Source organism: Paramormyrops kingsleyae, chromosome 9, assembly GCF_048594095.1.
Source record: "Paramormyrops kingsleyae isolate MSU_618 chromosome 9, PKINGS_0.4, whole genome shotgun sequence".
Lineage (NCBI taxonomy): Eukaryota > Metazoa > Chordata > Actinopteri > Osteoglossiformes > Mormyridae > Paramormyrops > Paramormyrops kingsleyae.
Genome location: NC_132805.1, coordinates 26,923,301 through 26,939,881, shown reverse-complemented (window position 1 = coordinate 26,939,881; position 16,581 = coordinate 26,923,301). Strand labels below are relative to the sequence as shown.

At 47.3% G+C, this 16,581-nt stretch overlaps 2 protein-coding genes across 9 annotated transcripts in view; both read right to left on the bottom strand.

The window, feature by feature from the left end:
- Nucleotides 1-803: 803 nt before the first annotated feature.
- pbxip1b (pre-B-cell leukemia homeobox interacting protein 1b) lies at nucleotides 804-14,814 on the bottom strand. 4 transcript variants are annotated; one of them, XM_072716690.1, is made up of 13 exons: nucleotides 14,678-14,814; nucleotides 11,827-11,926; nucleotides 9,533-9,628; nucleotides 9,350-9,434; nucleotides 8,186-8,244; nucleotides 7,377-7,704; nucleotides 6,872-6,946; nucleotides 5,786-6,013; nucleotides 5,290-5,313; nucleotides 4,619-4,671; nucleotides 4,428-4,538; nucleotides 3,512-3,695; nucleotides 804-2,960 (listed from the first exon to the last, which is right to left on the bottom strand). In XM_072716690.1, the coding sequence occupies exons 3-13, from the start codon at nucleotides 9,605-9,607 to the stop codon at nucleotides 1,774-1,776; spliced, it is 2,409 nt and encodes an 802-aa protein (XP_072572791.1). In that variant the 5' UTR covers nucleotides 9,608-9,628; nucleotides 11,827-11,926; nucleotides 14,678-14,814; the 3' UTR covers nucleotides 804-1,773. The 4 variants fall into 4 exon arrangements, with proteins under 4 accessions (XP_072572791.1, XP_023662037.2, XP_023662039.2 ...); XM_023806269.2 differs by lacking the exons at nucleotides 11,827-11,926; nucleotides 14,678-14,814 and adding an exon at nucleotides 10,686-10,808; XM_023806271.2 differs by lacking the exons at nucleotides 5,290-5,313; nucleotides 11,827-11,926; nucleotides 14,678-14,814 and adding an exon at nucleotides 10,686-10,808.
- shc1 (SHC (Src homology 2 domain containing) transforming protein 1) overlaps nucleotides 12,304-16,581 on the bottom strand; it is a 19,612-nt gene continuing 15,334 nt past the window's right edge. For all 5 annotated transcript variants that reach the window (XM_072716692.1, XM_072716694.1, XM_072716695.1 and 2 more), the window contains 5 exons: nucleotides 16,406-16,565; nucleotides 16,235-16,292; nucleotides 16,015-16,134; nucleotides 15,691-15,929; nucleotides 12,304-15,300 (listed from right to left, as the gene is read on the bottom strand). In XM_072716692.1, the coding sequence (XP_072572793.1) occupies nucleotides 15,172-15,300; nucleotides 15,691-15,929; nucleotides 16,015-16,134; nucleotides 16,235-16,292; nucleotides 16,406-16,565 (706 nt within the window). In that variant the 3' untranslated portion in view covers nucleotides 12,304-15,171. The remainder of the gene's footprint in view (nucleotides 15,301-15,690; nucleotides 15,930-16,014; nucleotides 16,135-16,234; nucleotides 16,293-16,405; nucleotides 16,566-16,581) is intronic.

The following is a 16,581-nucleotide window of genomic DNA, read 5'->3' as shown; positions in this document are numbered from 1 at the left end:
CAATTCAATGTGGCACAATTATTATGGCTACACTGATACTTTATTCATCCCTGTGGCAAAACGGTCCGAATGCCTATTCTATCAGGCTCTCCATAAGATAGACAGACACATATAAAGGTGAGAGCAAGCTTGGGGGGAGAGCCAGTATCTGCTGCCCTGGGAGCCGCTTGGGTTAAAGGCCTTACTCAAGGGCAGCATCAATCTGCCAACTATAGGATTTGAACCTGCAACCTTCAGATTCTACACAGTGATCGCAACCCACTGAGCCACACACACACCAATTATGATTATCACTTCCATGGTGGAGAAACAAGGTGAAGGAGGTGAATGGAACTGCAACTAACAAAAGCCACAGGCGTCCGGGGTGCGGGGTCCCGTTTTAGGCTAAAGGAGGCTAAAGAAGAGATCTCAGAACTCCCTGCTGAAGCTGCTGCCTATGGCGAAGGTCCCAGTCATCACCCAGACCAGCAACATATGGAGACAGGCCACACGGATAGTGCAGAACAGGACTGTATAGAGAAGAATGTTACTGTGCGCCGCATTCAGCCTGAGGAACGTAAGCGGCGATAATGAGGTCTGTGAACTGATGCCATAAAACAGGGGTATCGAAGAAGCTCTTTTCCCTGGGGAAAAGGTTCATAAGGGGGGATTCAAAGTTCACTAGATTAGTGAATGTAACAGGAAGCTAATCAAACAAAAAGTGTTTTTAAAAAATCCCTGTTTTCCCTAGAGCAAATTTTCAGTGTCTTCAATAAATTATGAAGGATTTGATTTGTATTACATACAAGCAACTGAAACCACTGTAGTTTTTACAAATTAAAACTTTAATTCGGATTTTTACAAACCTAAATAAACTAAGTCACTATACAAACAGTGCTTAAAATATCTTCCACATCTTATATTTTCCTTTAATCATACCACATATTTGCAAAGTGTAATAACATTCATTACTTCAGCACAACACATTCCTCTGAAAGGTAAGTCTTATTAAATACATTATAGCTTACAATGATGTGGAAAAACTCAACCACACACACCCAACACTGCAAGGAGAGACTAAGAGCTAAGTTTTAAGTGTACAGTCAGACTAGACAGCAGATCACTGTATAGGGATGTGTTACTTATGGCAAGTGACAAAAGTGCTAAAAAGTCAAATCTGAACACCATTACAGCATCATAAAACATAAAAACTGTCACCAAACACAATAGCAAGTGCGTAGGCAGATATCTCAGTAGAACAGCCCACTGGCTTAACTGAACAGCAAAACTCTACAGTGCTGACTATGTTCAGGATACAGCCTCCATATTACAGCTGCAGACAGCTAAGATCAGTGTTACATTGGCACTAAGCGAAATTTGACACGGGACACAAAGCGAGGGCCCCCCATCGTGCATTACTCAAATGCACATCATTTCTTGGTGTCGTTGACGTGTACCAGCCTGTACGTAACCTGTCGCTCGAACGCCCCCCCCCCCACCAAGCTCAGGCTGGGTCTATGGGACATGCATCCCTCGAACTTTCCCATGACGCCAAGAGTCGCTCCTGAAGAGACACACCAAGGTAATGTTGCAGTTTGGGGAGAAGATGCCTGGATAGATCCTTTTACTGCAGTGGGCACACATTGCATTAGGCTGGTGGGGATGTTCAAAACTCATGCAGAAGGGTCTTCAGATATAAACAGCAGCTACCCAGAGCAGTACTACAACAGTGCCTGTTGTGGAACCTCACGCTGCCCCACCATACTCAGGCTCCACCCTCGCCCCCTCCCTCACTCAGCCCCGCACTCTAACATTTACTCTCTTTAGCTCGCCTCCATCCTCTATGTCACCTGACGTGAATTTCCCCAACGCTTCCTTCTCGAACTTCTCCATCTCCTCCTCCATCTCATCACTTCCCTGCCCCTCCGCCATGTCCTCCAGGATCTCAGCCACGTCTTCCACAAAGTCTCGGAATGACATCCTGTCGTGGCTGAAGACCCCGTCCGGGAAGAAGTCCCTGGCCAGTGTGCTGATCTCCTCCTTCCCTGCGGACTCGCCCTCTCCCAGCTTTTCCAAATAGCCATCCAGCAGACCTTGGAAGTCAGCCCACTGCACCGGGTCCAGCCCCTCAGCCTTGGCACACGAGGCCACGTCATCACAGCCCTCTAGGGGGCGGTAGTAGTGCCTCAGCTTCTGCTTCTTCTGTTTCCAGTAGTCGTTGTGCTCATGGTGGCGGTGAGACGGCTCGAGGGGGGTCTTGTCTGCTGCTCCCTGCCAGTGCCGATTCTTCCTGCCTCCGACGTCCCCGTGGCGGCTTGCCTGCTCGCCCTCTCCACGATGTTCTTTATAGGGCTTCCACTCTCCATTCTTTAGCTCTCCTTTCCACCCGTCCCTTTTTCGTTCTCCATCTTTGGGCCAGTCCTTCCTTTTCTCCTCTCTTGGCTTCAATGGCTTCCCATTTTCTCCTTCATTCCCTGCTTTCCAATCTTTCCTCTCCCCCCATTCCTTGCTCTCCTCCTTCTTCCACGAATTCCGATTATGTTTCTCACCATTTCTACCTTTCCTCCACTCCTTTTCTCCTCTCCATTCCTGTTTTCCCTCCTTCTGCCATTCTTTGGCATCAGGACCCCATCGCTCTTTCTCCCCTCTCCTCCCCATCTCTCCCTCCCCTTGTGGCCTTCCATCCTTTTTTGCTGCTCTACGGCGCCGCCCTAGCTTCTCCACCTGCTCCGTCAGTCTCCGTTCCATCTGCGCCAGGCCTTCTCTCACAACCTGCTCCCCTCGCCCCTCTGCTTTCATTCCTTCTAGCCTCTTTCTGCTCTCCTCTAACAAAACCCTCTGTCGTTCCAGCTCCTCTGTCAGTCTGTCATTCGGAGCCATTTCCTCCATCGCTTCAGCTGTGTCACCCACCGCTGAGATGTTATCAGTCTGACCAGTAGGGGGCTGTACTGAGACTGGGGCCGGGGTGGAATCTTTGTGGGCTGGTGAAACAACGACAAAGAAATGTTAATATCAGCTTTATTTATAAAGCAACACATGTTGACCAAACTGCTGTACAGCATTCAAACACATAAGCACATTTGTAGAAAATTGGTATAAAAGGTTAATGATTCATAATCGAAAAATACAAAGCAAGGAATATAAATACGAATAATGGTGAGAATAACAATCCAAGCAATAAAACAGTTCTGAAGTCTAATTAAAAGCCAAGGAGTAAAAATGGGCGTTGAGTAATGATTTAAAAGTAGCCAGTGATGGTGCAGTCCTATGAGGAAGGGGCAGAGAAATCCAGATTTAGGGCCGACACAGAAAAACCACTATCACCTCTATTCTCAAATCTAGATTTTGGGAGTTTGAGCAGCACCTGGTCAGTGGAGCTGAGAGACCCAACTAGGACGTAAGAGTTCAGAAATGTAAGGTGGAGTTGATGCTTTCAAACACTTGTGAACATACACAAAAAATGTGCTTAAAAGTCTGCAGAAAATCATGAGGAAAGAGGAGGTGGGCGTGCAGGGTGGCGTCGCTGTCACACCTGTGATCTGCACCAGCTCGCTCACTCTGGCTCTCAGGGTCTCCAGCTCCATCTGCAGGTCGGGCAGGTTGGACAGCTCCGTTCTCATCCTCTCGTTCTCCTTCTCCAGCTCCTCCTTCCTCGCCAGCTCCTTACCTCCCTCTTCTGCTCGCCGCAGTGCCAGGTTAAGGTCCTCTGTCTGAACCTAAGAAAGGGATAGCAGAACAGTGAATGCTGAAAAAGAGCGATCAAACCTTCATGAAGGTGCCAGGATGTGGAGTGAAACCAGGCTGGGGTCAAATCTCTCCCAGCATTGCAACTGAAACAGACACACACGCCTGCTAAACTTGGCTTCTAGCTCTGTATTAATATAATCCCTATTGCAACAACCATAGTAAAGGCTGTGTCCCACTGTAGGATATAAAAGCCCAAATTAGCTACTCCTACCACCAAGCAGGAAGTAGTTCACATGGGACAGACAAAGCAGTCCACCATGTTAGATGGCAGTAACTGAATACTAGAAAATTATAATATGTGGAGAGTTTAATGTCTGTGCAGCACCACAGGGTCATAATTGCATTTTCTGTCCCCCACAATTCTTCAAAAGAAACTTAGGTTGTTATTCAAATGAAACTTCATGAACCATCTGCTATATTTTCTGATCTCACTAGATGGTGCTCTCTGTTCAAAAAAAAGGGACTCAAAGCATGCCCCAAAGAAAACCAAAAGCTCCATCTAGTGGGGTCAAAATATACTGCGATGGTTCATGCAGTTTCATTTGGCCGTCACTAATTATTACCTGTTTAGAAAGCTGTGCATTTTACTGGAACACAGAACAAGACTGGGTACTACACCCCCTGAAATCCTCGCAGACACGGCTATAACAAACCGACACAGGGAGAGAAAGCAGGGAAGGCTCCGCGAGAGCCAGCCAGACCTGGAGCTGGGCCTGAAGGGCTGTGATCTCCTGGTTCTCATGGGCCAGCTTATCTACAAGCTGTGCCATCTCCTGACTCCTCAAGGTCTCCGCCTCTGAACTCAGCCACTCCTGCGGGCAGAGAGAGCGACGGTGGGATTCAGTGCGTCAGCACTAAGCGACAGTTCCCAGCAATATGTGTGTCAGCTGACCTGGAGCGAAGGCACCTCCGAGTCCGTCAGCTCCCTGCGTTCGACATTCTCCTCTGAGGAGGGAGAGGGGGAAACGTGACGAGAGGCATAAGGTGACATGCCGATCATGCAGTTAATAAAATGGATCGCAGTGATATCACGCTGTCCATGAATCAGGCCAAAGCAGGGACATGCTTGGAAACACTACATCTCTCTCTCTCTCTCTCTCTCTCACACACACACACACACACACACACACACACACACAATACTGCTAATGAGATTATTCCCTCAGCACAAGGGGGAAAAAAAAAATCACTCTTCTTTTCAAGGTCTGATGTGTTGGATCGGGAAAAGCTAAATTAAACTGCTAATAACAGTATGGCACATGAGCCATGAGATCCAATGAGTAATCGAGCTCCATTTGAGGACGACCGACAAAAGGAGCTCACTTTTAGAAGCTTTTCATGGGGGCTCTTTTTTTGACACAGTTCCCAAGCTTCTCAGAGCACAGACACGGAGAAATGAAGAGTGGGCGTGCCCTCTGTGGACAAAGCCACATGACATGACATGACGACATGTAGGCCAAAGCCTGAATGAAGCACTACGCAGCTCATGATGCAGCATGGGCAGATGCAGTGATTGCGATCTGCGTAATGGGGGGTGTTCTACTGCCCACCCCCTTCACATACCGTCCTCCAGGTCCACGACCACACCTGCAGGTACAGCACACCTTAGACCCTGACACCCCAGCACAGGTTAAGACAAAGCACCTTCTACATGTGCCCCAGGGGGTACAGCAGGCCCCAGACCAAATGATGGCCAAATGAAACGTCACGAACCATTCTTTGTATTTTCTGACCCCACTATATGGTGCTATGTGGTTAATAAAAGGCTCAAAGCATGTCCGAAAGCAAACCAAGAGTGCCATCTAGTGGAGAGAAAAATACCGCAAATGGTTCACGAAGCTTCATCTGGCCATCACTACCCAGACTCCCCCCACCCCCCACCACAAAGTCACGTTGTTTTACAAGATTACGGTCCTTGGTCATCTATTTCCCCATGGAAAAATCCATCGATTTAGGACTATCACTAACAGTAAAACACACTAGTTCACAGCCACAGAAAGAACAAAATAGCTTTTCCAAAAGCATCTGGGAATTAATTACTGAAGATACTCAAACTGACCTGAGAACAGCAGGGTGCCCACACCAAGCAGCAAGAGGGCACCCACAATGCACTTGTTCAGAGACAGCGCACCACCTTCCTGGTCTCTCTGGATGGGCCTGAACTCTTCTTCCTCCTCTTCCTCCTCATCCGCTTTGTCCAAGGGACCAAGGGGGTGTACTTTCCTCCGCCTCAGCTGGTCCCCCTGAGTCTGCGCAGACTCCCCCAGCTCAGAGTCATAATGCGTATCTGGTCATGCAGAAAATGGATTTTATGTTTGTTCGGAAGAACAGAAAGTGACACGGGCAGCTCACATTCCAGAGGGGATTTGCTTTGTTTAAAGATCATTTAGAGCTGATGACAGGCAGTGTGTGTGTGTGTGTGTGTGTGTGTGTGTGTGTGTGTGTGTGTGTCTCAGAGAGCGTGTCCGTGTATGCTTGCACACATGATTATGTCCATGTGCGACAGCACTGGCCATAGGATGTAACTGGGATGCTGGGGAGTGAAATGCCATCACTAAGAACTGGTGGACCCATGTGATTGGTGCAGATTAACAGAGAGGCAGGCTGTAACTGACAGGGGCACGCTTCTAGCGTGCAGATCAGCATGCCGGCAGACACTGAACTGTCAGGGGCCACCTCAGGACATCAAACTCGCCACTTATGAGAGGTGCAGAACAGTTTGGGGAGAGGGGCTCACAGGCCCCCAAAAAGCCCAGCCAAGTATTCGCCGCCAGATTAAAAAATAAATGTAAAAAATCCAGTGACTATTCATGGCCAAATGAAGCTTCATGAACGATTTTCTGCATTTCTGACCTCACTAGATGGTGCCCTTGGTTTGCTTTGACACAGAACAGAGAGCACCATCGAGCAGGGTCCGAAAATACAGCAAATGGTTCATGAACCTTCATATGGCCCTCGCTGCCAGTGACCAACTGCAATCCAATTACACATTCAGATGACAAAATAAGCTGTAAAAAATATTATAATTTACACAAAATAAGCAATTCATTTCTCAAACGCATGAAAGACAAAACCAAAAAAGCCCAATTCATGCCATGTTCTTCCTCCAATCTGCATGCTGCTGCCCCCTAGAGGATTTCCATACCAGAGACTCTCAGTCCAGTCAGCCTCCTTCCCCAGATGAGGAACATGTCCTCGACCAGCTGATCCACCAACCGCACTTAAACATAAACATACTGAACTTTACCCAACTGGCCAGTGACAAAGTGGAAGAGACCAGGATGCCATACTTCACCAGAAGTTGAACTTTCCTAACACTGCAGTCTGAGTGTTTAAGCAACACTTCTGTGAATCATCTCGGGACAGTTACAGAGTCATGTATTTAACTGCGGCGAAATTAAACCCTGTTAGTGATGGAGAAAATGACGCTGTATTCTCTGACTACGAGATGGTAGGCACCACCAGAAGAGCACCACCTAGTAGGGTCAAAAAAATCCAGCAAATAGTTCATGAGGTGTCATTTCGTCCATCACTACATACTGCACTAATATCCTATCTGCCACCCATTAACCAAGGAAAGAAATGAAGGCTCTCATTGGTTAGAATTATGAATCTTAAATAATAAAGCACAGATGGGGCCCCCTGTTTACCTGCTTGCTTTCCGACTTCTGAGACCTTCTTAGCCAGCTCTGACTGCTCGTTTTCCTGCAGCTGCTCAACCCCCTCCCCAGTGACCAGGACACTGGATTCCGGGAAAGAGCCCACGGGAACATGGGCGTAGGCATCGGCATAAGTATCTGAACAGCGGCTGGGGGGAGTGAGATCGGAGACTGCGTGGGTTTCCTGTTCCAGGGCTGTGGGCCCATAGCTGCTGACATCTGAGAGTAACGGAATGTGGCTGGATGAGGACGGGGTTAAGCAGGTGGGGCTGGGGGGGGCAGAGCCCTGGCCACTCTCGGGGGTGGATTCCTGACACACCTAAGGAGTAGAGGCAGAGGGCAACATGAGGGCTTCCATAGCACTCTCACCAGAAAGCCCTTCTCAGGGGATCATGACCTGAAGAAACGAAAGCTACAGATTCAAAGAACAGGCTTCCCGAATAAGCAGATGCTGCTGTAATAACTTGTACACTGCCCAAAAATAGAGAGATAGAGAAAGACACACAGGGACTGTGGAACATGGGGGGGAGGGGGTCACTTGGGCCTGTGCAACTCTTGGAGTATCATGAAGAATGAGGTAATGAACAATCATAAAAATACCCTAAAAATAGCAAGTAATTTAAGGCAAAAGATTATATCCGAGTTTTTCAAAAGCAAACATGCAAGTCCCCCGTCCCATGGTCAGAAGTGTTCTGTGGACCATGAGCAGACAGACAGGCAGGCAAATGTAGGGCACCCCTGTATGAGGACACAAAGCCCAAGCCAGGGAGGAAAGAAGAGAGATGGCTGAGTAAGCTGACCTGAAGACCCTCTTCAGAACGGCCGCCTTCCCCCGGCGCCTCGCCTCCTGCCACAGCCCCTGTCACAGCAGCATACAGTTACTGGCAGCCCAACCCTCAGGACCAACAGCCTTCCTCCTGCTGGAAGATGGCCAAATGAAGCTTCATGAACCATTTGCTGTATTTTTTGACACCACTAGATGGTGCTCTCTGTTAAAAAAAAGAGCTCGAAGCGTGTTCTCAAAGTAAGAAGTAAGCCACGAGCACCATCCAGTGGGGTCAGAAAATACAGAAACTGGTTCATGAAGGTTTATTTTGCCATCACTGCTGAGCTCCTCACCAAAGCCCTGGTGTGAAAGTCTGCCTCCAACCCACAGCAGCCTGAGGTCAAACCACAGCAACCTCACAGGCTCGGGAAGCGCTGGAGCAGACCAGAACCTCACATGCTAATGGCTCTGTGGCTTGCAAAACTACTTTAAGGTGGGATAACTGAAGACAGGGCCACTTTCCACTATTCACTATTATGTGTTATTTAAATAGGAAAAACATATCACATCTTTATCTGGGAAGGATGCACAGCAGCAGTTAAATCCAGTTTCTTAAGAATCCTGCCCCACACTGCTGTGAGTAACCTCACTCCGTATACAGGGGCCTGCTAAAGACATTTAGCCCTACAAGTGAGGAGGGCATGTAAGGGCATTTAGGAGGTGAGCCCACTGATCAGTTCAGCTCGTATATGTTACGATAAGCAGCCCACACAGTCCTCACATGACCTAGATGCAGTCAGTTTTTTTTTTTTTTTTTTTTTTTTTTTAAACTCAAAAATTATTTGATCAACTGACTAGGAGAAAGATGCATATTTGGTTAATATCCTCATACAACAGTTTCATTCAATTGTTTCAGGTGTCCTACTTATGCAACTGATCTACACAACAGACCCAGACTTTGATAATCTCATCAAGAACCTGCTTACTTTAACAAAGGGGGCCCGATTTCCCCAGAAGCGATACTCAGTGCTCAAACAGCATCGCTGACATCTGAGCCAATCAGAACCCAAACAGAATTTAAATTAAATGCCAGATAAGAATAGGACACTGTGCAACTCTGCTAAAAAATAAAAAAACTTGAAGTGTGCCTTAAATGCAACATGGCAGTGAGTGTAACAGGACACACACCCAGACTTACCGGACGCTTCCTCCGAAAGGCTGGACACATCAGTGAGACTCCCCCTCCTATCCTCCTGAGGGCCTACATTCTCAACTGCAGCCCCCTGGAGTGCAGAAAAAAAATCCAAGTGTTCTTCCATATTCATCAGTCACTACATTGTAGTACATCACCGCCAAAAAAGAGAAAGACGCAGAAAGTTACATTTGCATCTGGAGTGAGCACGGTCCAGCTGTTGTTAGACCCGGTGCTATTTGTACTAATGCTGTGGTCCGACATCGCCCTCTAGCGGTCTCGCACCTGTATAACATAGGAAAATGAAAACAAAGCATCACACACATTATTTACATGTCATTTGTTAAGTATTCATTTCGTTCAATGTTTAAAGAAATAACTATAGCCAACAAATCAAATTATGCAATGAAATGGAAAAAAAAAAAATCCAACTTGGAAAACATAGAGCTTGAGTTGTTTTGCTAAACTTATTCCTTAGTTCATTAGCATTTAGTAGTCGTACTACTGCCCGCTCCGGCTTTTTGAGGCTCTCTGAATACTTTGGCAAAGAATGATGTTACCAAGGATGTAGATGTCACCGAAGGATACTGGTTACATCAGTGTAGTGAATGACAGTATTGTAGACTGCCAAAACATTTAGTCAGTTGCTATCAGCTACCGTGAAAAGTGGAGCTAATACTGTGCGCCACTTGTTAAATCCAGAAGTTTAGGACCCACTTCAATAGTAGCACACTAACTTTGAGAAAAAGAGGTCGTCACACAAGTATTAGAATCGTCCGGAAACCCTAGGCTGTTTTATTAAATCACTCCCATCCTTCTGCAGTTACGTGAGCTTTCTATCCATGCATACGCCGCTGAAAGTCATTCTCTTTCAGTCCAAGAAAGGCCAAAAATGGCCATCACACACAAGAGCACTCCCAATGGTTTCTCCCCTCCCACCACCCGGCTCCCAAACCCGGACTGGGATCCCGACGCTGACCGCGACAGCGACCAGGACCATGTGTATCACAGTTTGCATCCCTGTATGTTTTACTTTCTTCAAATCACAGTCGAGAACATTTCAACCTGACTAAACTATTCCAACAGATATTGTATGATTAAGGACTAAAATGTTTTCCCAAGGGTAACTTCACATCTTAAATTAAAATCCGCTTATCTATCTATCTGGATGACGACAACGAAGCTCACGTTAAGCGCTTTGTTTATTTTGACCTATGAAACGAAAAGCGCCCTTAACCGGAAACACGAAGAGTTTGCCTAGGTCGTTGCCGGCTAATACTTTAATTTTGGTTTTAATAGAGCCTGATCGCTGTGCATAACCGCTTATCTATGTCGCGCTTACCATCGATCACACACTGCGCTCTTCTGGACTCCACGTTAGTATCTACGTTTTCTTTTCTCCAACTTCGGATATTTAGAGGTACAGCTCACGTCGGTCTAATCGACGCATCCTTTGTCCAATAGGGTGGCTGAATTCAGAAACGTCCCACCTCCTTTCGGTAGCAGCAGCCAACCACGTTTGAGTGTCGTGTCACTCACTAAGCACATTTTGCTAGTGATCGACAAACGCAGGTGTAAGTGACAGGCAATTGATAGGCAACGCTTTCACATAGAGCTAAAGCAAATGTATACTTGCATTACACATACACACAGCTGAGCGGCCAGACGTTTTGTGACACGTTTGTGCTGCTATAATTGTCGGGACTTACCAGTGCTATTCTAATGGCACCATTCACTCGGACTGGCACGGCGTTGCCTCAACTGAATTCAGTTAAAATGACACCTTAACTTTAGAGATTTCCGCAACGCGGGCATCTAATTTTTGCCTTATACTATGGTCGCTAACTTTCATTTGTTTATTCCTTTAATATTTATACTGAATGCCATTTTCATAGGGAAATCTATATTTTCCTGAATTCACGATATATGACATTCATTTAAAACCTATCAATATATAATGTGCAGATGATATAGGAACCAGAAAAATGTTTAATTTTCAACGGTATTGGAAAAAATTAAGATTTTAATAGATACCTTAATTACTTTAGGTGCAGGGGACAAAACGGTACAACGCCTGTTATTTTCTACTTATATCATTTTATTCATGCACTGACAGCTGGGTGGGACGCACGGTCCTTAGAGACTATGGAGTTTATTACCTTGTGGGGAGCAGCGTCATAAACGGGGAGTTTAAAGCAATTTTCTCGTTTCTTTGCGTTTCATTAACAGACTGGTTCCCATAAATCAACCAGCTGAGCTAAAAAGCCGGTTTGTGGTAATTTTTTTTAATTCCCACAGATTGGCTGAAAGCAAACATAAAACGGCCGCTCACCACCAAATCGTGTCAAGAATCCAGACAGGCGCCCATTCATATTCAATACTAATGGTAAAGTCCATATGAACTGTTATTATAATCTATAATCATTACATATCAGTTCATAGCTCTGCAACAAGCTGTGCTGTAATATAGCATCACACTATACCTTCGCCAACTGGCTGAGATTAGCTGACCATCTACTGATGATGTTTAATCAGTTTGTGCTCCAGGTAACCCAGCCCCACGGGATTTATGCTCCATGTGTCCTACAAGAACAAAGGTTGCCGTTAAAATATTCATTGGATCTGTGCTTAGTATTTAAACACAATCCCCCTCCACATTTCATTGCCTAATTACCAAAAACAGGATCCCCTTTCCCAGCAAACACCATTATTTAGGAAATAATATTGAGAATAGCAGTCTTGTTTTACAGTACAATGCTATGCATATTATCAATGCGCTTGGATATTACCTCATCTTACTTGTAACCGAGACGTCAGTGAAACTATGAAAGGTTTAAATCAAGTCTGAGTATAGACCAAGATGGAAAAAAAAAAATTGACTTTTTCTTAATGCATCCACACTTGCGGAGCAGAGATATCCAGTCACACTAAAATGCACCGAAATGACTGAATCCCCCACAGAAAGGTTGATAGATATTTATATTTATGCAATCTAGATAGGTGTAAACATGTATTTTCCCAAAGATTAAAAAAAAAAAAACACTTTGGCTTTCAAAAGCACACAAACACAGTATAGAATTTATGAAGGATTTACATGCAATGAAGGCAGCTATAATGGAGAAAGAAAGAGCTGATAATATGGAGAGGAAATGGACATTAAAAAGTCTTAGTCTTAAAAAGACTTGCCTCTGTCCCAAGCACTGACTTGAAGGGAGACCAGTGGCCTTTTAAAAGGTGGCTACCCACAACACAGCCAGTTCAAGGTATAACCATAAGGTGCCTTGCAAAATTACAAACGGAACCCTCCCTTGTGCAATATCAAAAATAACACACACATAAGCACACAAAATGGACATATTACTGCAATAGAACTGATGAGAAAATGACCAATGTTTACAAATAGGCACACATTAAAAAAGCACACGTATATATGCTGGTAAAGAGCAAACAGGACAATCAGCCAAACTGAAAAACTACCCTTTGGGGTTCAATCTTGGACTGAATCATTCAATCGAGTGAGTGTAATAACTGCCGCTACAAACAGTCCTCTTGCAACCTTACAAACTCATACATAATAGCTGTCTCAGTCCTCTCTGGTTCTTTACCATCCCTGCAAAGCAAAAAGGGTACAGAGGGCTTCTGAAAAAGTGACAAACGTAATAGAGGTTAAGTACAATTATATGTTCATGGTAGTTTTCTCATCAGTATTGAGAAACAAAAGTACAGAAAAGACCAATGAGACACTGCATAACATTTCAAAGAAATTTACATCAATGACAGCATTTGTCTTAACGGGTTTAACAAAACATGAACATTAGTGATGCATGTGGGTGCAGCTCACAACACAAACTGGCTAAATAATTGCTTTTGATGTGGCTTTACTGACAAGACAAGGCACAGAAAAAGATGTGAATGAAGAGCAGGAGGAGATAGCAGGCTTTGGGACCCCCCCCACCCCTGCCCCTGCCTCCTGCTTCACAAACTGCATATTCAGCACAGGCCAAAAGCTCAGCCTTCCAACAGTCATCTTCTGAAACTTCTAAGCTGAAAACAAAAGCTTCTAAATGTCAGTTTCTCCAGGGTGATCAACGCATATCAGTTTGTCCCATTTTCATATCATGTAATATAAAATATATGTATATAAAAGCTGATCACTGCTCCAAACAACATCACCTGCAGGTGTGACCTTATAGGGAGTGAGAGCGTGATGGGTAATCACTATGGGCTATACAGCCTGGGACTCACCACTCTGTTCACCTGTACACCACGTACACGCAGTGCCCAGCGTCCTGTCCTAAAGCCAAAACTCAAGAGATTGTCGTTGCATACGTCGATCCCAGCGCTCATGCTGTGCTCTCATAGAACGCCGGCAGGATCTCTAATATTCCAGGTTCCAGGCAATCACACACACACACACACACAAACACACACACACACACAAACAAACACACACACACACACGTCTGCCAGTAAAAGGGCATTACCAGCCAAGCCAAATCTACCCAGTTAAAAACCCAGCTGTCTTTGGGAGCAACTGTAAGAAAACAGGCTCCATGTCAGGCAGACAAAGCCTCCAGCTGCCAGCATTGGGCAGCAGTCTGGCACTGTACCAGAGGCAAGCATCAAATCCGCAGCGCTAACGCGTGGCTGGGCCTCGCCGTGCCCCCATACCTCTGCAAACCTACAGGACTCACTGCTGCCTCTCTCATTTTCAGTTGTCAGACTGGGTTATGGCGAGTCTGCCAAAACGGCAGCTGGCAGACACTCAACTGCAGCCATGCTCAGAACCACCAGTAGAGAGCACCACCTCACTCAGGAGTCCCTGTGTCGTGGAGCCTGAGACTCCATCTTGGCTATACCTCTAGGCTACTCCAAAAGCAGACGAAGGCTGGATAATCGACTGCTCATGCCATCTCACACATGTACCACCCCTTGTGGCAAACCTGAGATCACATCCAAATTTAGTGTTCCTGTTTAAATCCAACAATACTCAGTTTTCATAAAGGAGCCAATAAAGTCCCCGTGTAGAGAGAGAGAATGTCCTGCTGTACTGAACCCATCCTCATCAGCATGGCTATCATGGCTCCTTTATGGCATCAATCCACACCGGGCCGACCGGCTGGCGGTCACCTCCCCATTACATCAGAGGTGGGGGGGGGCCTGGGTGTCCCCCAGGGCTGTGTTCATTCAGAGGCGCGTCTCCGGGGCCTTGAAGGGAAGCCGTGCAGCACTGCGCTCCCGAAAGTGCTGCTAAATGTGGGCGTGTCTTTACCTGAATCTCAGCTCAACACAGTGAACACGAAGCACCCTTACAATCCCCATTTCAACACTAACCTGTCACAAGTTTAGTCTTTGGAGTGATTCCGTTTCGCTCAGGGAGGATATAACGCTGACACTCCCATCACACTAATGCTGCCGGTTATTTTTTATTTTTTTTTGCGCTAGTCTTTAGAGTCATTCCAGGGATGCGGCGATTGAACGGCCCTGAGCCTAACTGCTACGGAGCTCAAGAGTACATGGCAGACAGAGGCATCCAAGGAAGCAACGCCCTGCACGTCTTTTCGGCTGTGTTGAAGTTCCTTGATGATGAAATTCTTGCAGACTATACCGCTGGGATGGTGGAGCACTTGCCCATATTCTTTGCCCATATTCTGCTGCAATCCGTTCTGATGACATCGAGGGCATTCCTCTTTCCCAGCGGCAACGGTACAATAAGGTGGGAAAGTCACAATTTAATTACAAATAGTGATCTGGACACTCAAGTGATGCTAGGTGAGGGGTGGGGACAGGGAGGGATACTTTGGGATCCATGGCAACACCCTGGCAGGTCAGGACCTGCGTTCCACCGGCTGCAGCAGACAGACCTCGCTCCCTGCAGACAGGATGGGTAGGCGGTTGTCCATGTGGTAGCTGATTAGGTGACTTACACTCTCAAAACGGTGGTCTTTGGTGCGAACCTGGGAGAAAACAGGCAGAGGAGAGAGAGGGAGAACATGAGGACAGAGAGAGAGAGAGATTGAGAGAGAGAACATGAGGAGAGATACCGTGAGGTTGAGGGAGAGAGGGAGTACACGGAGAGAGAGGGAGAGAGAAAGTGAGGATGGGGGAGAGAGGGAGAACATGAGGACAGAGAGAGGAGAGAAAAATAAAAGCAATGCCCGTGGAAGGGAACCATAAATCAGACAGCAAGAGGGATTGAGCCCAGCATTAACCTACATTATCTAATCAGGCTTCCAGCTAGTGGGTCGAAAATGGGCAGCTGGAAGCGATCTTATAAACATACCCTCCTGTTGCTAGTGGGCAGCAATGTGCCACATGGCGCCCGCCCCGCCGGAACGGGCCCTTACCACTCCCTCGGGGTCCACCAGCAGCAGGTGCTTGGGCTGCCCGCCCTGCTGGCCTGTCAGCACGTACTGTCCCGGCGTGGTTCCCGATTCCCGCACCAGAAAGTCGCCGTCCTTCGTCAGCAGCCGCTCAGCCTGCCTTCGGCTCAGGCTGCCATGGAACCAGGGCTCGGCCTGCAGCTGCTCGGCCATGGGGAGCGCCGCCCCCCCCACGGAGACGCCCAGCGCGTCGTCAAACGGCTCTGCAAAGTGCAGGGAGGAGCGTCACTGACGCCTGGGGCCCGGCACCATCAGGAAGCGCGGCGGCGGTGGCGAAGGGACACCCACTCATATCAAACGCATCTCGGTGGGCGTTGCCGTTAGCGGCAGAGGTGGGTGGGCGGGGCTTGTCCACATTAACGTAAGACGGGTCGTCGAACAGGTCACGGCCGCCCTCCTTTACCCCCGCTTAATGTTAGGGAGAGAGAGAGAGCAAAAGGGCTCCGTCAATTAAATGCTTGTGCAGGCCTTCGATTTCGGGGACAGCCAGGAGCAACAGAAGACGAACCTGGGAGAGGTGGCAGGGGCTGCTTGTGCACGTCATTCTGTCCTGCTTGACCGTATGGCTGCAGACATAAGCAAACGATCACTGAAGCACATACAGATACACTGAGCATACATAAGAGTGAGGCAGCGTGTGGCGGGAAGCAGGGCCCAGCCACCCCCCTGCCAGTCTCACCAGTGTAGCCCCCGGAGTGTGGCCTGCCCGGCTCCGCATGTCCACCAGGCCGCCCGGAGGGGGCTGTTTGCCAGGGAAGTTGTTGTAATAGGGAACCTCTGGGGGAGGCTGGCACTCGTCATCCTCCTCCTCCCACGCCGACCCATCGAACGGAGCCATCCTACACCACAGGGGAA